Here is a 24,176-nt window from a genome sequence, read left to right as displayed (position 1 = left end):
GGAGTGACATCCCCCCCCCCACTTTTTTTTAGAAACAGAGAGGAGAGGGAAGGGATAAAGAAGGAGAAAGAGAGACGCCTGCAATACTGCTACACTGCTGGAAACTTCCCTCTGCAGGTAGGGGCTGGGAGCTGGAACCCTAGCCCTTGCTCATAGTAACCTGTGCAACCTACTCAGTGTGTCACCACCCAGCCCGTCTATTTATTTCTTTTACTCAAAAAATAAAAATTGAGCTGGTGAGGTAGTTTAGCTTTCCAGCACATGTGTGTACGTCCTTGGGTTCAATTTCTGATGGGATACAAAACAGATGAACTGATGTAATGTGAGTCTCACCTCAATAGAAACTGACAAGAGTTTCTAAGACTTGGTGAGAACTGTGGCGGTTACCATAAGGAGAACTTTAGCACACAGAACTTTGGTGGTGGATGTGAGTGTGGAACTATACTTTCTAATCCTGCAGCCCTGTAACCCACTATTATCACAAAATAATAATAATAAATCCTTTACATCAGGAAAAAAAAAAAGCTAACAAAGAGTCCGGAAAGGGCAGAATTGAAACGCCCCAAGGTTTGTTCTTCCTTTAGTTCCGCTTCCTTCCTACACAGCCTCCCACGAGGACCACTGAGCCCCCTGAGGAAGGAAAACATTGTGCCGGGGCTGGCTGTAGTTGTGAGAAGACCGTAATGTTAAACAAGTCCAAATCGTCCTGCATGGTTTGTCAGCCTTCAGGGAATGGAGGTCTGCCAACCCAGTGTGGCTTGGATTAAGGTCTCTGCACGGGCTGGCCGTGGAGCCAAGCGGCTGCCTCCAAATGACCCAACTGACCACAGGGCGGCCCAGTGCAGAATGACACTGGGGCAAGAATGGCATTGCCTGCCAAGGCCTTGTGCTCCCTGCACTAGACCTGAGATGGACAGGCAGAAGTTGCCCTCTGGGTCTTGGGCAGAGACTCTCCTGTGTATCTTCATGCCCTGCAGCCACTGTGCTGTTCCGGGAGTCTTCCGGCTTCCACCTCTTCTTTCAGGCTGGGCTGCTGCCAAGGACACTTCGTGCTGCAAGTGTGCACAGCATATGCTCCTATTCCCCAACTTAGCTCTGCCCCACCATGCCATACACACATGCACATTCCTGCTCATCTACAACCTGGGCACGGACACATATACCCCGCCCCCGCCGCCATCACGTGCACGTGCTACCTCCACGCACAATCTCCACACCCACGCTCCTAGCCGGTTCCCAGCACACAGTGTGCGGGGATACTGTGTTGCATTTGCGTAAGGCATGAGACATACATTCATGCAGTTCGCCTTCCACACTTTCAGAGTGTACCCCTGGAGCCCAGAAGTTTGGGCCGGTCTCAGGAAAATGCTGATCTGGGAGACTTGAGATGCTTGGGCAATTTGAGTGTGCAGGCAGCCAAATTAGATTCCACCGGACTCGTGCATGTTGATACAATCATAGAATCGGGTTATTTATACCACCTTTTATTTTTTTTTCTCTCCTGTGCCGACAGGAAATGGAGTTTGGGCCTTTTCTGGTTGGTAACTGTGGTAGCAAGGTGCATTCTGATTTGACATGCCTCAGACTGTATATTGGAATAGAACTATAGCTCAGGTTGTTATTATTATTAACCTTTAGCCTCGTAACAGTCTCTCTTTAAGTGAGAAAATGTCTAAACTGATGATTCTTTTTAACTTGAAGTGGTGTCAGGAGGCCTGGAACATCAGGGGCTGTGGGGTGTCTGTATGTGGAATAAACACAAGCAGGCTTACTCAGATATCGGGGGTGTCTTCCCACTCATGGATGCCCAGCCTAGAGGTGGGACAAGAGCATTGTCCTGAGTGTCGAACTGTGATTTCTCCTCCCCTCCCCCTAGTCCTCAGGTGATAGTCTCAGGTCACCTCTTTTGTCACAGGCCAGTGGCTGACTGTGTGCTCTGCTGGTAGTGGATTTCCAACGACTGCACTGCCTGGAGTCTTATTGGGCTCTTGGTGACACCACTCAGAGGTTTACATGCCAACTACAGAGACAGTGGTCACCCTTGAATCAAGTCCCTGCCCTTAGAACAACAACTATCTATAAGCTTTTTCTTGTAATTTTATGTATTGTTGGCTAGAGACAGAGAAAAATTGAGAGAGGAAGAAGGATAGAGTGGGAGAGAGACAGAGAGACACCTGCAACTCTACTTCACCTACTTCACCATTCGTGAAGTTTTCCTCCTGCAGGTGAAGACTAGGGGTTTGAACCCAGGTCCTTTCACACTGTAGTGTGTGTGTGTGTGTGTGTGTGTGTGTGTGTATGTGTGTGTGAGTGTGTGTATGTGTGTGTATGTGTGTGAGTGTGTGTGTATGTGTGTGTATGTGTTTGTATGAGTGTGTGTATGTGTGTATGTATGTGTGTGAGTGTGTGTATGTGTGTGTGAGTGTGTGAGTGTGTGTATGTGTGTGTGAGTGTGTATGTGTGAGTGTGTGTGTGAGTGTGTGTATGTGTGTGTGAGTGTGTGTGTGTGTATGTGTGAGTGTGTGTGTGAGTGTGTGTATGTGTGTGTGAGTGTGTGTGTGTATGTGTGAGTGTGTGTGTGAGTGTGTGTGTGTATGTGTGTATGAGTGTGTGTGTGTATGTATGTGTGTATGTGTGTGTGTGTGTATGTGTGTGTTGGTGTGTGAGTGTGTGTGTGTGTATGTGTGAGTGTGTGTGTATGTGTATGTGTGTGTATCTGTGTGTGTGTGTGTGTGTGCACTCAACCAGATGCACCACTGCCAGTCCCCAGTCTATAAGCTCTTTAGTGTTGGCTTTCACTGTAGGTCTGTGATCCATCTGGAGATAATCAGTAGATGTAGCATGAGGTCAAGGTCAAGGCTCCCCACCCCACCACCACCACCACCCCCCATATGCAGTTGTCTCCACATCATTTGTTTCAAGGCTGGACTGTTCTACATTGAGATCTTTGAGAAGCAAGTCAGTCAAGTGCATATGTATTAGACTCTTTCTGGACCAAGCACTTCTTCTTCTAGCGTTTGCCCTTCTTCTGTAGCCAGTCAACAGCGTCAGGTTGAGCCTGATGTAAAGTTTCCAGACCTCCTTTGAATCTGGAGAGGTGGCAGTCGTTGACTATGTGGGTCATAGTCTGTCTGGAGCCGCAGGGGCAGTTCGGGTCGTCTCTGGCTCCCCAGCGATGGAACATAGCGGCCCACCGGCCAGGGCCTGTTCGATAGCGATTGAGGAGGGCCCAATCATAACGTGCTAGGTCAAAGCCGGGTTGATGCTTGCAGGGGTCTGTGATGAGGTGTTTGTTCTTTACCTCAGCTGACTGCCAACTCTGTTTTCAAGAGTCTGGGACAGAGAAGTTCAGTGTAGGCGTAGGGGACCAGATTGGGTGACGAGACGTCAAATATTGGACAGGGTGGGCGAAGATATCCGCGTATATTGGCAGGTCCAGTCGAGCGTAGACGTGGGAAATGAACTTAGATGATGCCGCATCCCGACGAATATCTGGCGGGGCGATCTTGCTAAGAACTGGCAGCCATGGAACTGGGGTGGAACGGATGGTTCCAGAAATTATCCTCATGGAGGAATATAATTTGGAATCGACCAAGTGGACATGGGGGCTACGGAACCATACTGGGGCACAGTATTCTGCAGTGGAATAGCATAATGCCAGAGATGATGATCGTAGTGTGGAAGCGCTCGCGCCCCATGAGGAGCTGGCCAGTCTTGCAGTGATGTGATTCCTCGCACCCACCTTTGCTGCAGTTTTTATGAGATGTTTGTGAAATGACAGAGTGCGATCGAGAGTAACGCCAAGATAGACTGGCTGGGCTTCATGCCGGATTCTCGTATTGCCAAGCTGCACATTAAGCTCACGCGAGGCCGAGGCATGGTGTAGATGGAAAACAGATGATACCGTTTTTGCAGTGCTAGGGATTAGTCACCATTTTTTACAGTAATCAGATATCAGAGACATGTCTTTCGTGAGTGTTTCCTCGAGGATGTCGAACTTTGATGCCTGAGTTGCACAGCAGATGTCATCGGCGTAGATGAACTTCCTTGAAGAAGTTTCTGGGAGGTCATTGATGTAAATATTAAATAGCGTAGGAGCCAGAACAGATCCCTGGGGGAGGCCACTTGAGACAAGTCTCCATCTGCTAGACCTGTCACCCAGATGCACCCGGAATCTTGTGTTTTGGAGAAGAAACCATATAGTGTTGGCCACCCATGGAGGTAGGCATCTTGAGATCTTGACTAGGAGACCACGATGCCAGACCGTGTCATAGGCTGCTGTGAGATCAACAAAGACAGCACCTGTCTTTAAATTCTTCTGGAATCCATTTTCTTTTTTTTCTTTTTTTTTTTTTATTTTCAATGTAAGTTGAGAGGGCCAGGGCACTCAGTTGCCATATCTACATAACTACCAGGATAGCTTTTCTCCCGCAGTCTTCCCCATTCTAGTCCGCTAACCCACCTGCCAGGCCACCCAGCAGTGCAGAACTGCCCTGTACAGCATCCCAGAGCTCAGGCCCTTGAGGCCAGCACAAGTGTCAGCAGTTTAGATTGCCCTGTTCCTCACCCATTTTCTTTTCTGGTGGGCTCCCCATTGGGCATTACCCAAGGGGACCTTTCTTTGCTGCTAGACGCCTAGATCAAATCGGTCAGGCATTTTTCCATAAACAACCACCTCAGCCTGAGCCAGCAGCAGCACAGCTAGATAGGCCTGGACTGTGATCAGAGGCACCCATCCTGTTCTGCTGGGTGACTCCTCACTACAGGCTGCTCTGCTCAGAGCCCTGAAGCTGCCTGCACCATGTATTGTCTTTTAATCAGCTTCTGCCACTTGAGGTTAATGAGTTCTCTGGGAAAAGTGGCTTTTAGATGAAGTTAAATCATCTGAGCATTCAGCTTGCCTTTCCTCGTTGTGTTCAAGAGGTCTTGAGCAAAGAATCAGGGCTGTCCTTCGGAGGGTCGGAGACGTCAAGGGGTTCCAAATAATGGAGAATGTAGCAGTATGAGTACTTGGGGGGGGGTGGGAGGGGATACAGGACTGAAGTAAAAAATCTGGGGGACTTGATATTACTTCTCATTGCAACATCTTAGAGCAGAAAAACGGTTTGGCTTGGAGGACTTTGCTATTCTCTAGCAAGCTGGCAGCAGTAGGGTTTATAATCCCAGATCAATTCTAGTTAGGAGCCGCATTCCTGAGAACAGTAAGGGAGTTTCCTGTGGGATCTCTAAGAGATACCCAGATGGTCCCCCTCTGCCCTTCCTGGAATTCGAGTGACTTGTTTGCTCCAAGTAGCTCTCTGCACCTTTCCTGATTTTTCCAGCGGACCTTTGTACCTCTCCTGTAAGGAGGGTAAAGGAAGACTTGGGGGACAGTAACAGACCAGTTATTTAAGCTCTTACTACAAGTGCGCCCCCCACTTTCCTCTGACATCTCCTCTAGGTCTCTGGGGTTCCTGCTTACCCCCCCCCCCATGCCCTGGGTTGGGGTGCCTGCCTTGGGCCTATGGGTTGAAGCCTGCTAAAGGAACATGTCTGCTTTGTATCTTGGCCCTGCCTCATTCAAGTCCATGTCTCAGGGGTTCTATCTCCCCTGCCCCCCCCCCCAAAGACCCAAAAAGAGTTACAGTCTGCCCTGAGGCAGAGAGATGCCCCCGGGTCTGATGGTTGCTTCCTCTTGTAGCTCCCTGGGAGAAGCATGGGCACAAGTAAAGAAGAGCCTTGCGGACGAGGCGGAAGTTCACCTCAAGTTCTCTGCCAAGGTAGGTCCTCCCCATGGCCTGTATGGGTGGGTCTGACACAAGCTTCTGCACTGTCACACCAGCGCTGAAGTGTTGTAGTGGCTTCTAATTTCCCCCATATAATCTCACAGAACTGGGATGACGTATGCAGTAAGCGCACCATTCAGTAGAATTTCTACCTAACTGGTTCAGTAGCATCAATGACTATTCAGAACAGGGCTGGTAGTTAGGTGGCATTAGAATATGTTATGGGCTGCATCTACATCACCTTTTGATTGTTATTATTTTTTTTTTTTTCCTCCAGTCAGTGGGGCACTATGAATACACTGCTCCTGGTGGCCATTTTTTTTTTTCCTTTTTCTGTCATTTATTCAGTGGGACAGAGAGAAATTGAGAGGAGAAAGGAGATAGAGAGGGAGAGAGAAAGATAGACACCTGCAGACCTGCTTCTCCACTTGTGAAAGTGCCCCCTGCAGGTGGGGAGCGGGGGACTCAAATCTGGATCCCTGCACCAGACCTTTGCACTTAGTACTATGTGCATTTTTGGGTATGCCACCGCCCAACCCCTCACCTTTGTTTATTTTTTTCTAATTTTTTTATATTTATTTATTTTCCCTTTTGTTGCCCTTTTTTTAACTGTTGTTGTAATTATTATTGTTGTTGTTATTGGTGTCATCGTTGTTAGATAGGACAGAGAGAAATGAAGAGAGGAGGAGAAGACAGAGAGGGGGGAGAAAGATAGATACCTGCAGACCTGCTTCACTGCCTGTGAAGGCACTCCCCTGCCGGGGGCTTGAACCGGGATACTTACACCGGTCCTTGTGCTTTGCACCATCACCTTTTTTTAATGTACTCTATTTATGTTTAAAGTTTGCAGGTTTTGATTTTTTTTTATCTTTTTAATATTTATTCCCTCTTGTTTCCCTTGTTGTTTTATTGTTGTAGTTATTATTGTTGTTGTTATTGGTATTGTTGTTGTTGGATAGGACAGAAAGAAATGGAGAGAGAAAGGGAAGACAGAGAAGGGGAAAGAAAGACACCTGTAGACCTGCTTCACCATCTGTGAAGTGACTCCCCTGCAGGTGGGGATATGGGGGCTCGAACCAGGAACCTGGTGGCTGAAAGACCCAGACAATAACTTGGACCCACCTGCATATTAGATGTCAGGCTCAGGTGAAACTAGTGAAGTCATGGGCCCTCCAGAATATACCTAAAATAGACCTACTAGCTTTTTCTAAAACGGCGACCCCAATCTTCATCTGCAATATTCATGCCTTTAGGTTCATGACTAGTCAACAATTTGTTCTGCATTATATCTTCACTCTTTTCCAGGGAGTTATTTTTTAACCTGCAGGTCATAGAGAGTGTTTCCTCAGGGACTGGGTGGTAGCACACCCAGTCAAGCGCACACTGTAAGAAGCACAACACAGCTCGAGCTCCCCACCTGCAGAGAGGACACTTCACAAGCAGGGAAGCTTGTCTGCAGGTGTCTCTCTGTCTCTCTTCTTATCTCCCCTCTCAATTTCCCTCTATCCTATCCAATAAAATGGGGGGAAATGACTGCCAGGAGCGGTGGATTCATAATGCCAACATTGAGTCCCAGCAATAACCCTGGAGACAAAAAAAAAAAAAAAAAGAGAGAGAGAGAGAGAGAGAGTTTGCTCTAGATCTCCCTTCTCATATCCTAGGCCCCGTCCTAGCTATTGTCTCAGCAACTGCCACTGACTGGTGAAATGAACGGTAGCTCATGGAGCAGGGAGGCGAATCTGGGAGCTTCTAAAGTGTCCCTAGCTGAGGCCTCAGGAAGCCTGGTTGCATTTCCTCCTCGTTATCAGGACCTGTGGTTCTTGGTGACTTATGGATGCTCAGATGAAAACTGCTCACCAATGCAGTTTCTCTCTACTATTTTCTTTGACTCCTACTCACTGATCACACCACCGCTCGTGAACACCAAATACATGAATTCTTTCCACACCAACTGACTCTGACCCCAGCTGGGTGGCCTACACTTCAACTGAATGATGACAATAACTTCCTGGGGTTAGTGTTAGATCTCACAGGTTAAGGGCTCAGTTCCACAAGCCTGCCTCCATGGCAAAGGAACCCTCGTGCACTGCTGCTGGGAATGTCTACAGGTCCAACCCCTGTGAAGAACAATCTGGAGAACTCTCAGATGGCTGAAAATGGACCTACCCTATGACCCCACAATTCCTCTCCTGAGGATATATCCTAAGGAACCAAGCATAGCCATCCAAAAAGATTTGTGTATACCTGTGTCCATAGGAGCATAATTTGTAATAGCCAAAACCTGGAAGCAACCCAGGTGTCCAACAACAGATGAGTGGCTGAGCAAGTTGTGGTCTATATACACAGTGGAATACTACTCAGCTATTAAAAATGGTGATTTCACCATCTTCACCTCACTTTGGATGGAGCTTGAAGGAATCATGTTAAGTGAAATAAGCCAAAAAGAGAAGGATGAATCTGGGATGATCTCACTTATAGACAGAAGTTGAAAAATAAGAACAGAAGAGAAAACACAAAGCAGAACTTGGACTAGAGTTGGTGTATTGCACCAAAGTCAAGGACTCTGGGATAGGGGAAGTGTTCAGGTCCTGGAACATGATGGTGGAGATGGACCTAGAGTGATTTGAATTGTTATATGGAAAACTGGGAAATGTTCCACATGTACCAACTATTGTATTTTACTGTTGACTACAAACTATTAATCCCCCAATAAAGGAAACATATATATTTGAATATAAGATTTAGGTGCCTATTATAAGCAGATGGGGACAAGGGGCTTGAACCTAGGTCCTTGCACACTGTAATGTGTGCTTTTAGCCAGGTGCACCACCACCTGGCCCCCTTTCATTCTTCTAAGAGAAAGAGGACAGAGAAGTTAAATCATAACTCACAGCTATACAGCCAGGTTGAACTCAAGTACTGAAGTAACAAAGCTAGGAATAAACACCTCAGAGCCTTGACAACTCCCCCCCCGCCCCGACCTTTTCTCCAGAAAGATTCTCCAGGGTATTTCTAACATACAGATGGCCCTGTCCAGACAACCACTCTGACCTATCTCACAGGTTGTGGATGGGGGAGAAAGCTGCCTCCCAGAAGCCCAGGGCATTAAGTCCAGTGTTGACAAGGCCAGGGCCGACTTCACCATTCTCTGATGGGAGAAAGGTGCATAAAGAATGCTCACACTGTCAGTTGCCTCCTTAGCACAGTAGGCAGCGCATCAGTCTCATAATCTGAAGAATGCTCACACAAAACAGATTTTTTTCTATGAGAACATCTGCTGCTTCCTGCCTATCAATCAGCACTTGACGGCTTCAGGCTTTTAGAGTAACAACCCAGTGGTGATGATTCCCTGATAGAAAAAGGGCTCCAAGGGGCCCCATGGGTTTATTATGTCTGCCACGGATAATATGACTTTATATCCATGAAACCCCTTTTAGTGTCTGCTCCAAAGACTCATTGAAATTCCATTCTGAATGTTCTGCATTGGGAGCAAGAACTCTTTACAAAATGCAATTTCTTTATGGTATTCTTTCAGGCTTCTCTAGTCTACGAGCCAAGGCATTGTTAACCACACAGGCTGTTAAAGTAATAAGATTGTTATATACAGAGGAAGTTCTACCTGGCTGTAAATGAAAGAAGATGGGACGGAGGCACTCCTTCAGATGGGAGAGAACTCTAATCCTGAGTAGAGGCCACACTTTAAAGTCAGAAGATTCCAGGGGACAGTGGGGATGGGGAGACGTGAGATTTGTGGCAATGCTGACATTTATATGTAAAGTTGGTGTCTTCAGTCAAGTCACTTATCCTCACCTGACTTTTCCTTTTTTTTTTTTTTTTTTTTTTTTGCCTTAGGTGAAATGAAGGGGTTAGGGTCCAAGTAGCAATGTGAAACTTATTCTGACTGTGCCCTACAGGGTAGATACACAGGGTTACCCAGAACACACATAGTCCATACTCTGGTATTTACAGACTCATAGATCCCTAGCTGAAATCTGGGCTAGGTGAAATAGTGCTATCTGTGCCCCACACACATACAGAGAGAGAGATCAGAGAGAGACCCCAAAAGTGCACTGTGCAGTTTTCTCTTCATGACTGGTCAGTTCTCATCAAAAATGTTGGGCCTGAGGGAGCCAGGTGGAGGCGTGCCTGGTTGAGTACACACATTACAGTGCAAAAGAAGCCAGGTTCAAGCCTCTGGTCCCCATCTGCAGGGGAGAAGCTTCATGAGTGGTGAAGCAGGGCTGCAGGTTTCCTCTCTATCACCCTTCCCTCTAGATTTCTGGCTGTCTCTATCTAATAAATCAATAAAGATAATAAAATTTAAAAAAAAAAGTTGGGCCTGAAAGGTGGTGGACCCAGTTGAGCACACACATTGCTATGCGTAGGAACCCAGGTTTGAGCCCCCATTCCCCACCGTCAGGGGAGGGGGTCACTTCACAAACTGTGAAGCAGGTCTGCAGGTGTCTCTCTTTCTCCCCCTCTCTACCCCCCTCTCCCCCTCTCAACTTCTTTCTGTCCTAGCAAATAAAATAGAAAGGAAACAAACAAACAAAAAAGTTGGGCCTGACCTACTGAATTGGTTCTACAACTCTAAACAACCCACACTTGAAAAATCACTGGGCCAGATAAGTCTCTTTCCAAATTGAGATTTCTTTCTTTCTTTTTTAATCGAAGAGGTTAATGTTTTACAGTGGATTCATTACATATGCATACAATGTCCAGGCCCCTAAAGTTTTCTTCCTCTCCTCCCTTCCTTTCCGTCCCCTGAGTCCTTTGCTTTGGTGCAATACACCATGTCCAGTCCATGTTTCACTTTGTGCTCTCCCTCCTCACCCCTGCTTTATTAAGTCCCACTAATAAGCACGATCTTTTGGTATCTGTCCTCTTTTTGACTTATCTCAACATGATGTCCTCAAGTTTCATCCCAGAGGGTGCAAAGGAGACAGCTTCATTATTTCTAACAGCTGAGTAGTATTTCACACTGTATATGTACCAGTTTTTTTTCTTTTTCTTTTTTTTTTTGCCTCGAGGGTTATTGCCAGGGCTTGGTGCCTGCACCATGAATCCACTGCTCCTGGAGACCATTTTTTCCCCTTTTGTTGCCCTTGTTGTTTTATCATTGTTGTGGTTATTATTGTTGTTGATGATGTCGTTCATTGTTGGATAGGACAGAGAGAAATGGAGAGAGGAAGGGAAGACAGAGAGGGGAAGAGAAAGATAGACACCTGCAGACCTGCTTCACCACCTGTGAAGCGACTCCCCTGCAGGTGGGGAGCTGGGGGCTTGAACCGGGATCCTTAAGCCTGTCGTTGGGCTTTGCACCACATGCCCTTAACCCGCTGTGCTACCGCCTGACTCCCCATGCACCAGTTTTCTTATCCACTCATCTGATGTTGGACATCTGGGTTGCTTCTGGGTTCTGGCAATTACAAATTGTACTGCCATGAACACAGATCTCTTTGAGATTTATTTTATCCCTTCTGGTCTGTGGCTTGAAAGAAGGAATAGAGTGCAGCATTTCTGAAAAGGCAGAGTGAGTGACTTCAATAACCTGAGAAAATCCAGCTGTCAGAGGTGATTGGATTCCACTGACAAAGACCCATGAATTCACCTATTTTGTTAGAAATATTACAAATATATAACTGTTACAAAAAGTTGGGTGATTTCTGTCCTCATTCCCAACTTAAGAATCTTGATGCAAACAGAGGCAGAAAGAGACCCCAGAGTTATCGAGTCAGTAGGATGAGTGAGCCCTGGTGAGATTCCAGTTAGAATCAGTCCTGTGTCACCCTCCTCTGCCAAAATGCAATCCATGGAGGGAAGGCATTTGCTGGTTCTTGGCACCTGACAAGTTTGCAGCATATTACAAACTACCACCAGATGGGGGTGTTTTCTTATAGAAAGAAGTTTCTGGGAACCTAAAAACAAAACAAAAACAAACAAACAAACAAAATCCTATATAGTAGTCCGGAACGTGGTGCAGTGGATAAAGTACCAGACTCTCAAGCATGAGGTCCCAAGTTCAATCCTATCTTTCTCACGAATAAATAAAAATTTTTTTAAAAAAAAAACAACCTATATATACATTTACCAGGAGATAGCACAGTAGATAGAGTACATAGTTTATCAGACACTGAAATCCCATGTCTAATGTGGTAGCACCATGAACAGCACCAATATGGCCTCCGTGGAGATTGGAGTAGTGCCTTAGCGGCTCTCTCTCTTTCTCTCTCTTTCTCACTCTCCCTCTTTCTCACATTCTCTCTTTCCTGCTTGTCTCTCTAAGGATTTAGAATTAAAATATTGGGCCTAGGAACAGTATTACTTGAGTGTGAGACCCATGGCTCTGCTATATATATATATATATATATATCAGGCATTTCCAACAAAGAGGAGGGGGCATTTGGAGGTCTCGTTCTCTGCCATTCTCTGAAGGTCATCCCTGCCTATCATCTTACCACAAGGGCATTGGTCTCTGAAGATTTTTGTCTTTCTCCTGGGCAATGAAGAGCACTTAACTCTGTACTAGATCCAGTCAGATGCTGAATGAAAGTGGCAGTGACTAAGCCAGCATAGGCCCTTCCCGCTTCAAACTCACAGTCAAGGGTTTGTTTCAGACTGGGAATACCTTTGTCTTCCAGGTCTTTAGAGAAAAAGATAGTGTAGTCAGAGCCTGGTGAAGAGAGAGGAGAGGAATCACACAAATCCCAGATACAAGAGATCACTTTCCAGAGAAGTGTTTCTACCTGTGCTCCTCAGGGCTCTTCAGGAAAATCTAGAAATTCCAAATTAGAGGGTCGTGGAAAGCCAGGCTTGGGGCAGTGAGGGAGAGACCTGAGGATGGGGGGGGGGGGCGGGGGGGAGGGAGTCCAGGAGACTGAATTGGGTGGTGGTAGAAGGCTGAATCAGGAGGTTCCTGAAAGCCAGGTCAAGGGAACCCTAAGAGCTGGATCAGTACCTGGGTAGGCACAGAAACTCAGTCAGTAGGGTTCTAAGATAGTCATCAGACTTTGACTCAACCATTCCGCATCCATCTGCCTTTTTAAATTATTTTTATCTTTATGTATTGAACAGAGACAGCCAGAAATCACGAGGAAGGTGGATATAGAGAGGAAGAGAGAGAGAGAGAGAGACCTACAATATTGTTTCTCCACTCATGAAGCTTTACTCTTGCAGGTAGAGGCTGAGGGCTTGAACCCAGGTCCTTGCACATTATAACATGTGCACTCAATCAAGTGCATCACCACCACCCCCATCTGCCTTTTTTAAAAAAAAAAAAAATTTGTTTACTTACTATTGGATAGAGACAGAAAGAAATTGAGAAGGGAGAGGGAGATAGAAAGAGGGAAAGAGGCAGAGAGACACCTACAGCCATGCTTCACTACTCATGAAACTTTCCCCCTGTAGGTGGGGACCAAGGGCTTAAACCTACATTGTTGCACACTATAATGTGTGAACTTAACCCCGCCTGCCCCCGTCTGCCTGTTTGTCAAATGCATCTGATAACACACATGCATGCTTGTGTACACATTTACTTTAAGTAAAAGTTCTGCCGGGAGGAATAGACTCAGAGAATGAAATGAGTTGGGAGACAGTGCACTAGACTTGCATGCCTAAGGTCCCAGGTTTAGTCCCCAGCACCATTAAGAGAAAGCTGAGTAGTGCTCTGGTCTTTCTCTTTGTCTCTTCTCTATTTGTCTTCCTCTCTCATGGAAATAAATAACTGGAAATCTTGTTTTTGTTGTTGTTGTTGTTTAGAAAGGCATGACATCACCTAACACACCACCTGATAAATGACCACTTTGTTTCAGTCTTGTCTTTTGGGCCAAGTCACAGCTCCAGACCTTATACTCACCTTTTGGGACCTGGTTAGAGGGGGGAGGGGAGGAGCGGACAGGGAAGGAAAGTTCTTCCTCATTCCTCTACCCTCTTGCAACTGGGTCCTGAGTGTGTTCCTCCCTTCTCCTTCACAGCTCCACAGTGAGGTGGAAAAACCCTTAATGAACTTCCGGGAGAACTTCAAGAAAGACTTGAAAAAGTGTGACCACCACATCGCTGACCTCCGAAAGCAGCTGGCCAGCCGATATGCCTCAGTGGAGAAGGTGGGGAGACTGGAGGTTCAGTCAGTGAGGGGAAGGGGTAGGGGTGTGTCTGAAGAGAATGGGAACCAGCAGGGATTCCACTTCCTGCCCCCAGGCAGAGGACTGAGAAGAGCTGCTTCTCCTGCATCAGGCTCACTGCCCAAAGGACTATGGATAGCAGGAGAGGCTGCCTCTGCAGTGGGGAATACAGGGGAGCCGGCTGGGTATAGGAAATGGGGGAGCACCTGTGCTTTAGGACCTGTCTAGATATGTTTCTGGGGCCCATGGGGCCTTTTCCTCTGGGCCTCACCTGGCATGTTTCCTCCTGACCCTATCATGGAATCTGACCTCAGTAGGAGCTGCCAGGGCTAACCCTGGAGAGCAGAGAACTCTGTGCATACGTGTGAGGCCCTTAGACCCTGCAGGCTGGACCAGCTGATGGTGAAACCACAGATCAGAAAGTGGTCACAGCCTGCCCCAAGGAAGGGGCGACTAGGTTGCCCTCTGTTAAGCATTGTTGAGACCCTCGTGGTCCCTCCATCATGGTAGGGCTGTGGTTTTAGGACTGCCTGGTGAGACCTGGCAAACAGCTCACTTGGGTAGTGCGCTGCTATGCCATGTGTGTGACCCAGATTTGAGCCCGGCTCCCGCTGCAGAGAAGGAAGCTTTGGTTCTGTGGTCTCTCACCTTCTCTGCTTCTCTGACTTTATTAAAAAAGAAGAAGAAGAAGGGAAGAAAGAAAGAGAGAGAGAGAGAGAGAAAGAGAGAGGTGAGGAGATATAGGAGGGCTTCTGTAGTCACTAACTGATCAAGTGGCCAGGTAGTGCTTCTCTGCTTATTTAGCTTCTCAGAGCCCCCAGGCATCATCCATGGAAACACAAACTCTTAACAGCCAAGGCTCCCATGATGCTTCCCCCCCCCACCCTTTGACCTTAGGCCCGGAAAGCTCTCACGGAGCGGCAGAGAGACCTGGAGATGAAGACCCAGCAGCTAGAGATCAAATTGAGCAATAAGACGGAGGAGGACATCAAGAAGGCTCGGAGGAAGTCCACACAGGCTGGTGAGACTGGGACTGGGACGAGTGGAGTAGGGAGAAGGCCAGGCCGTGTCCAGAGCATGGTGGCCACCAGAGCCCACACTTTCTCCCCCAGAGAAGGCTCTTTCTTGTCCAGGGTCTGGAGCAGCACCTCCATGCACCTATAGCCCAGGGTCCTATCCCTGAGTGGAGCCCATGAGAGTGCAGCCCCCTCCCTACTAAGCCACCTCGCCAGGGAGTGACGCTTTAACATTTCACCCACAGGGATGGGCTTCTGCACCCCTAACAGAAGCTGGCGTTTTGGTTAATGAAATAACCAGATCCCGTGGTCTCAGAGGTAGCACATTGGATAAAGCATTGGACTCTCAAGCATGAGGTCCTGAGTTCAATCCCCGGCAGCACATGTACCAGAGTGATGTCTGGTTCTTTCTCTCTATCCTCATATCTTTTCTAATAAGTAAAATCATTTTTGTAAAAGGAAATAATCAGATCCCAGGTTTTCTCTGAAAGGTTCCCCCAGCAGTTGGTTTCTGCTTCCACCTAGTGGCCACAGTAAACCAATTCATAAGGAAGAATGAGAAAGACCATTAAATATTTCTTAAAAAAAAAAAAAAACAACCAGCCCCCAGTTCTCCCCCTGTAGAGGGGTTGCTTCACAAGCAGTGAAGCAGGTCTGCAGGTGTCTTATCTTGCTCTCCTCCTCTCTGTCTTCCCTTCCTCTCTCTGTCTTATCCAATAACAATGACATCAATAACAACAATAATAATAAGCACAACAACGTTAAACAACAGGGGCAACAAAAGGGGAAAAAATAGCCTCGGGAGCAGTGGATTCAAGGCACAGGCACTGAGCCCCAGCAATAACCCTGGAGGCAAAAAAAAAAAACAAAAAAAAAACCATAGTCTCATTGCATGCAAAGACAAAGCAAAGCATATTGCTTTCTGAGATTACAATGTCTGCTGTCAGTTGAGGTTGGCATGATGCAGTGCCTCAGTCCCTCAGGTTTGCCTCCCCTGGCAAACCTGGCACAATCCATTCATGGGAGAATGAAGCAGAAATCGCCTGGGCATTGGAATAAATCTCGATCAGGAACAAAAGCAATGTACTGTAAACATAGCTTTTGATCCCCACCTGCAGGGGCAAAGCTTTGCAAGTGGTGAAACAGGCCTTCATGTTTCTCTCTTTCTCCCTCTCTATCTCTCCCTACCCTCTTGATTTCTGGCTGTCTCTATCTAATAAATAAAGATAATAAATAAATAAATAACATTTGATATAAGATCTTTCATTGTACATGCATTTTTGGATCCTCACACAGAAGGCATTATATGCTTGTTAGAATTTGGGAAGAGATAGCTAGGATAGGGAGAACCACTTAAATCAATGTAGTTTATTAAATTTTAAAAATATAAATTACATTTAAAAATACTCTGATTGCCTGGCAAATAATTTTTGTCAGCATCTCAAAACATAAAATCTGATTTACCACATATACTAACCATGAGCACTACCTAGTGTCTTGGCATTTCTGTTTTAAGGAGTCTCGCATGTTTTAGATCATATTACAATCTATGTTCTGTTTTCATCACATATTGTAGGCATAGATCTTCTCCACTCCCTACAATTTATCTACTCATACATTCTTGTGCCAGATCTTTTTAATAGTCGAATAGTGTCCAAGTGTGTGACTGTATCCAAATTCATTTTACCATCCCTCAAACTGATTTTTGTAGAGCTTCACAATTGTGTCAGAGTGTTTGCCATACCAGTAGTGTGTCTGTGTCTGTGAGACTCAGTCTACACAGAGAAAGAAGATAGTCCTCTTTCCCAACCACATGGGAGCACCATGCAAGACAGAAGCTCTGGATATAGTGGAGCAGTACTTTAGTATTTCTCTCTGTTTCTATCTCTGTCCTCCTGTCTCTCAACCTTTATTTATTTTAAAGAGTCCACCTAGAGAGGTAGAGTGGTACAGACAAGAAGCTCTAGCAAACAATGCTGATACAATGGATGAATGAATGAATGAATGAATCCAAAAATTGTTTAAAAATTTGCTAACACATGGTGCTGACAAGAGTTTAAGGAACAGGTAGTCACAGATGTTATTGTGGTGCATTCCTCTGCAAAACATTTTGGAAATTTCCATCAAAAGAGGCTGAGAGTATGGCTTGACCTGCCAGTGCCCATGTCTATCAAAGAAGCAGTTAGAGAAGCCAGACCTTCCACTTTCTGCACCCCATAATGATCTTGAGTCCATCCACACTCCCAGAGGGTTAAAGAATAGGAAAGTTTCTTCAAGGGAGGGGATGGGATATGAAACTCTGGTGGTAGGAATTGTGTGGAATTGTACCCATCAGATAATTTAATTATAAATAATTTTTTTAAAAAAATACAACTCGTTGATTCCCCAAAAAGCTTCCCTTTTTCAAGATTATATTTTAGTGACTTTTTTGGGATTCAAGGTTGTTGTTGTCTTTTATTGATTAAACTTATTTAAATAATTTTTATAAATTCTCTCTTTTAATTTTTTTATTATCTTTATTTATTTGTTGGATAGAGACAGCCATAAATTAAGAGAAGGAGGGAAGCTAGAGAGGGAGAGAGACAGACACCTGCAGACCTGCTTCACCACTCGCAAAGCGTTCCCCTGCAGGTAGGGGCCAGGGGCTTAAACCTGGGTCCTTGTGCACTGTAGCATGTGCACTCAACCAGGTGAGCCACCATCTGGCCCCTTATTTAAATATTTTTTAAATTTTTTCAATTTATTTTTATTTTTCCCCTTGTTGCCCTTGTTGTTTATTGTTGCTGTTATTATTATTGTTACTATTTCAGTCATTGTTGGATAGGACAGAGAGAAATCGAGAGAGATGGGGAAGACAGCAAAGGGGAGAGAAAGACAGACACCTGCAGACCTGCTTCACCACCTGTGAAGAGACCTTTTTTTGTGCCATGTGTGCTTAACCCACTGCGCTACCACCCGGCCCCCATTTATTTATTTATTTATTTTTAGTGAATAGTAATGATCAACAAGACTGTGGGATAAGATGGGTACAATTCCCACCACCAGAGTTCTGTGTCCCATCCCTTCCATTGGGAGCTTCCCTATTCTTTATCCCTCTGGGAGTATGGACCAAACATCTTTATGGAAAGCAGAAGGTAGGCTTCTGTAATTACTTCCCCAGGCATTGGACATGGGCGTCGACAGGTCGATCCATACCCCCAGGCCTGTTTCTATCTTTCCCTAGTTGGGCAGGGCTCTGGGAAAGTGGGATGCCAGGACACATTGGTGAGGTTGTCTGCCCAGGAAAGTCATATTGGCATCATGCTTGGTGGCTGAAAGGCATTAAGATATAAAACAGAACACATTGTTTAATAATCAGGAACCTAAAGATAAGCAGATGAAATTTGGGGTCTTCATGTTGAAAGGAGCTAGGAAGTCTATTTTAGGTATATTCCAAGGGGTCCATGACTTTAACTAATTTTTGCCTGAGCCCAGTAGCTAATATGCTGGTGGGCTGAAAGTATTGTCGAGAAGATGGTGTCAGAGTTGGGAACAGGACTAGAAAACTGGATCAGGGCAGAGTCTAGCCCCCAGATATGGGAAAATTATATAAATACTGTTAACTGAAAACCCCACAGATCTGCCCTAGGACCCATATCTACATGTATTTATTTAGCACAGGAGCCTGTGTAACCTCTGCATCTCTGTTGGTCTGAGCTCACATTCCATGGTCACAGCTAGGAACATTCTAGGCTGCTCTCATTTCAGGACCAGTCTTCCTCAAGTGGCAGAGTATGTTGACCCAGCCTCCTTTTGGAGAAGGGAACAAACAGTCTCTACCATTGTTGTTCTACAATGAGGGCAAGGTCCTGTAGAGGCCTGTAAGAGGGTTTATAATGTTGTTCCTGATGGAGATGACCAGTGATGGAGTAGAAAGGGAACTGTTAGAAGTCTAGATCTATTATGCTCTCTACCCGCTGCCCTAAACTTAAATATTTTTTTAACCAGTCCAAGCTGCTTGTGGCACATTTTAACCAATCAGGGCTCTCAAATGTGAAACGAATCTACCATATTTTAGAGAGGGAAGCATTTCTTGGATTTGTAATAGGATTAGAAGAGCTAGGAGCACCTCCCCATGTGTCCCTTCCTCACCTCAAATACACTCATTCTTGAGAAAGCCCCATCTGGTAGCCCACTGTCCAATGGGAGCGCATGACTATGAGGTAAGAGTGGGAGAAGGAGGTTCCGGTGAGGATGGAATGCAGGCTGATGGTTGGCAATGACCCTTTTCCAGGAGATGACCTCATGCGTTGTGTGGACCTCTACAACCAGGCCCAGTCCAAGTGGTTTGAGGAGATGGTGACCACCACTTTGGTGAGTGACCAAACATATGCACACCTGTCAGTATGGGGTCTGGCTTTCCGGAGACCACTCAGGAGATCACTAGGTTTCCTCTAGTGAGTGGGTTGTGACTTTAACTCTGGGCCTGTCTCTGTGGGTTCAAGTCCTTGCTCTAACACTTCCTAATGCAAGAAGATGAGCACAGCTCAGGTCTTACTCTCTTTTCTTTGGCTGACCCTGAAGGGTCAGCATTTATACACAATGACCTCAACCAAGTAGGCAGTGACCCCTTTTACATAAATAGCCAAGCTGTACTACAAATAACCCTCCCCAGCTTTACAACAGTTGCAAAGTACATAACTGGTGGAGGTTGGGGTGGGGGGAGGATGTGGAAGAGAAACATGGGGGGACCCTGACAGAGAACTTGGAAATTAGTCATCAGATCCCCCTTTATGTTTCTCTCTCTCTCTCTCTCTCTCTCTCTCTCTAGTATTTCTCTTTGTCAGTGAGCACTGGGAGAGTTAAGTAGGCCTGGGACTTGGGCCACTGGGCCAGGTGATAAAAGGAGACATTGTGGAGGGGGGGGGGCAGTGGTGCACCTGGTTGAGCACACATGATACGAAGTGCAAGGATCCAGGTTCGACCCCCCAATCCCCACCCCCGAAGGGGGGGAACACTTGAGTGGTGAAACAGATCTGCAGATGTCTTTCTCTCTCCCCCTCTATCTCCCCTTCCCTCTCAATTTCTTTCATTCCTATCCAATAAAAAATATGTATAAATAAATCTTTAAAAAGGAGACATTATGCCAGGTGCATATCTCCTTAAACCACCTCCAGCCAGCCAGCAGGTATAGCCTCCTGGGCCAGGTGTCAGCCAGCCCACCATGGCAGCCCACAAGAGCAGATTGGAGGCCTCCCCCAGGGCTCTCAACCTAGTTTTTCTCCTGGATAATCTCCTAATTAAGGCCCCCCCCCCATTTAACCCCCTGCCCTATTAATCACCTGGTGGTGACCTAGTTGCACACAGAATAACAGCCTGATCCCTTAAATTCCAGAGATGTGGGATGTGGAACCATCTAGAAACCAAAGCACAAACCTTTCCCATTCCCTTGAACAGTGACCACCCCTAGCCAGCTCCCTCTCCTTCTACACACACAGACACACACACACACACACACACACACACACACACACACACACCCCTACCCCTCTGGTATGGCACCAGGAGTGGACAGACAGCTGGCTGATCAGCAGAGGTCCAGGGACCAAGCCTCAGAGCCTGAAGCATGGTGACTCCCCAGTGTCTTCAGTTTCTTCATCCCATCAAGGGCTGGGGCTGGGGCTGGGGCTGCACTGGTGCAGAATCATGATTAAGAATACAGCAGACCTAGGTGGAAACCTGCTCTTCCTGTATTGTCACGTGTCCCCTCTCCCCAAACTACATTTCCCTCTAGGTCCTAATTCTCTGACTTGGAGACTGTCTAGGAGAATAGAACTTGTGTCTTGAAATCACTGTGAGGGTGATCGAGTGATGTGTGTGAAGCTCTTAGCAGCCCCACCTGTGACAGAGAGGGTTGGGACATAACCGCTGCTTTCTGTTTCCTTCTCTTCACCTTTGCCTCTTGATGGAGGATGCAAGTTCTTTGTGAGAACCCAGAGGGCCAGCTGGATGTAAAAGCAGGGGTGACTTGGGCATCTAGGGTGGCCCGGGATCTGGGTTCCGGGAAGATCCCCAGATTGAAGGGACATGCCCAGAGGTCTCTGATTCTTTCTCCTTGGGCAGGAGCTGGAGCGACTGGAGGTGGAGAGGGTGGAGATGATCCGGCAGCATCTCTGCCAGTACACACAGCTGCGGCACGAGACCGACATGTTCAACCAAAGCGTGAGTTTCCCACCCTTGTGCTGAGCTCAGCAGGACCCAGGATGGGAGGGGGCATTGAAATGCACGGGATGCAAAACTCAGGACAGTGTCCTGGCTCTGTGCTATGGTAGGTCAGGCAGCCTATGCGAATGACTGTCCTGCACAAAGGGCATGAGCTTGGGCCTTGGCACTGTCTGGACTAGTCTGGATGCCCCTGTGAATTCCTCCCAGGCAAATGAAATAGATCTACACATGGACTGTAGCTCTGCAGAGAGACACGAGACACTCATGACAATTAAAAAATTAGAACCCACAAAGGCATAATTGCCTCCTCTGTTTCTTAGCCACTGCCTTCCCCCCCCCCAAAAAAAAAAAACCCACTCGAGAAAGATTCAAAATATCTAAATGTACAGTTCTGTGTGACCTGTTCTTGGGGGTAAATTGAGGAAGAAGTCACAGACCTTGAACCTCTGAAATCACTCTGCCCCGTTACACAGCTTTTAGGTAAGAAAGGTCAAGGGGCACCAGGTGAGAAGAGTAGAGGCCAGAGTTCTAGTCCCCTCTTCACCATAGGCCTCCGATGGGCTTCCCTGACCTCTCCAGACACACCTCTGACAGGTGCAGTGACCAGCAGCACGATCAGAGACAGAGGTCCCTGGCTTGGCCACCACCTTTAACAGTGTCCCCTCTTCTCTGTCCCTTGCAGACAGTGGAGCCTGTGGACCAACTGCTTCGGAAAGTGGACCCCACCAAAGACAGAGAGCTGTGGGTCAGAGAGCATAAGACGGGCAACATCCGTCCAGTGGACATGGAGATCTAATCAAGCACGTGTGACTTCAGGGGTCCTGCCAAGGAGAGGGGCGGGGGACCCATGGACAAGTGGTTGTGGCAGTGGCTCCTGCCATAGGACCTGCTGTTAAGTGGAACTGTCCTCCCACCCATTTTCCTGGTCCACTGAGAAGAGAGGAGAGTGTGGGCCACAGTCAGCAGCCCCAGAAGGGCACCCTGGACAGCCCTGCTGGGAGCTCCCCAGTGTCCCCAGGCCAAGAAGAACCATAGCCCTGCCCTTTCAAAGCCCCCAGTTCCTGTGCTGTGCTTGTCACTGCGGCTGGAATTCAGTGGCCTCAGCTGAGCACCATAGGGGTCTCTTCACCCCCTTCAGAATTAGCTGTGTCACATGCTTGTGTCTTTGGAAGCTCCAAGGGCCTGCCTCCAGTTAGTTTCCATTGTCTCTAGGAGAGGGAGATCTCTGTCTCCAGCTCAAGTATTGGGAATCAGATGTGTGGCTAGAAGACACCATTCAGCTCATCAGCCCAGAATCCTTTGCAGCCATTCTCTTTCATTTTTTTCCCCCCGTTGCATTCTGGGAGCCCACATCCTGGCTCTTCTCGGCCACTTTTTGTCATCACTGAGGGTCTTGGGAAGAAAATTTGACTCCTGTCTCCCCAAGCTGACCCTGCATGGAGAGGCTAGGATGGAACTACCTCATTCAGCAAATTCACCCTGAGTTGGAGCATTGAATCGTGTTTCAGATTCTATCAGGCATCTTCTGTCACTTCTCTCTGGAAACCCCAGCCCTCAGGTGCTTCCTTGGGGAAGCTCCTTTCTCTGCCCCTGTCCCTTTCCATGCTGTCAGTGAGGCTGGGTCAGTTCCCTGCAGGAAATCAGTTGGGACAAGCCCTTGTCACCCCCACCCCCACCCCACCCCTTTGGCTCCATCTGCTTACAGATGGCGACTCTGAACTGTCATCCCTCACTGGCAAGCTCTGTACCTGCTTTGCTCTCTCATGGCCACAGTGCTTTTCACCTTGCTGGCAATGTTCCACCACCTTGGTCTCTCAACAACTTCTGCACATGTCAGAGTCCTGTGCTGAATCCCGTGTAGGACTAGAATCCTCTTGGCCTGCGTTTGTGAATTGGGAAGCTTGCAGTGCCGCTGCTGGGGCTTCGCTTACCGCTTTTTTTCCCTTCCTCTCCCACAACAAGCATGTTCTCTACCTTGTTGGTCTTGAGAATCAGCTCTATGGAACCAGAAAGAGAAAAGGGATATAAACAGGTAGCCATCAGGCAGCAAGATGCAGAGTACTAGTCTAGATCACATGCCCTGAGAAGCCATCTTTGCTAATCTGTCCTGTTCAATGAATACTTTAGATTTACAAGACCCTTACTTCTCCCGGGAGGACAGCATTCGAAGAGCACAATTCTAATTCTCACCAGACTTCCCCCTCAGTCTTACACGTGAGTGTAAGATGATGTTAATCTCCAATCTTTTGACACTCCCTTCACTGACTCAGAATTTCTCTCCTGTACTTAATAGTAATAAGATGCCAGTGGGCAGGGGAGACAGCATAATGGTTACACAAAGGCTCTCATGCCTGGAGTTGCAAAGTCCCAGATTTAGTCTCCTGCACTACCATAAGCCAAAGCTGAGCAGTACCTTGGAAGAAAAATAAATAAATCAGAAGAAGATGCCAGATATCTTAAAGCAAACCAACCACTGTCACTTTTCTTATTGGAGCATCACCCAAGAGGTCATGGACTAGAAGGTCATGAGAGGTCTCTGTCTCTCTGAGACTGGGAGACACTGCTTTCAGACCTGGGATTAAGCCATGGCACCAGCTACCACTTGGAAGCTATTGTAAAAAAAAAAATTAATTTTCTTTATTCCCTTTTGTTGCCCTTGTTGCTGTTTTTTATTGTTGTAGTTATTGTTGTTGTTGGATAGGATAGAGAGAGATCAAGAGAGGAGGGGAAGACAGAGACAGGGAGAGAAAGATAGACACCTGCAGACCTGCTTTACCACTTGTAAAGCGACTCCCCTGCAGGTGGGGAGCTGAGAGCTCAAACCGGGATCCTTATGCAGGTCCTTGCACTTCGTGCCACCTGCGCTTAACCCGCTGCGCTACCACCCGACTCCCTACTTGGAAGCTATTGTTTCTCTCTTGGGTTCTGTCTTCAAAATGGGTGCTAGCAGTAATTCCTTTGTGGCTTAGAAATCTGATTTGTGAATGATTTTCAAATAGTCAGAGCGAATAATTGTCCTGTCCTTAACACAGATCTTTTTGAGTGGGGTGAGCCTCATTGATTTGTGTCTT

At 46.9% G+C, this 24,176-nt stretch overlaps 1 protein-coding gene across 3 annotated transcripts in view; it reads left to right on the top strand.

Moving 5' to 3' along the window:
• Positions 1 to 23,750, top strand: part of GAS7 (growth arrest specific 7) — a 282,047-nt gene extending 258,297 nt beyond the window's left edge. For all 3 annotated transcript variants that reach the window (XM_007522665.3, XM_016188358.2, XM_007522673.3), the window contains 6 exons: positions 5,681 to 5,759; positions 13,739 to 13,867; positions 14,783 to 14,906; positions 19,175 to 19,254; positions 21,004 to 21,102; positions 21,788 to 23,750. In XM_007522665.3, coding sequence (XP_007522727.2) covers positions 5,681 to 5,759; positions 13,739 to 13,867; positions 14,783 to 14,906; positions 19,175 to 19,254; positions 21,004 to 21,102; positions 21,788 to 21,901 — 625 coding nt within the window. In that variant the 3' untranslated portion in view covers positions 21,902 to 23,750. The remainder of the gene's footprint in view (positions 1 to 5,680; positions 5,760 to 13,738; positions 13,868 to 14,782; positions 14,907 to 19,174; positions 19,255 to 21,003; positions 21,103 to 21,787) is intronic.
• Positions 23,751 to 24,176: the final 426 nt, after the last annotated feature.

This window comes from Erinaceus europaeus, chromosome 12 (assembly GCF_950295315.1).
Source record: "Erinaceus europaeus chromosome 12, mEriEur2.1, whole genome shotgun sequence".
NCBI lineage: Eukaryota > Metazoa > Chordata > Mammalia > Eulipotyphla > Erinaceidae > Erinaceus > Erinaceus europaeus.
The sequence above is the reverse complement of the archived record's forward strand: the minus strand, read 5'-3'. Positions and strand labels throughout refer to the sequence as shown.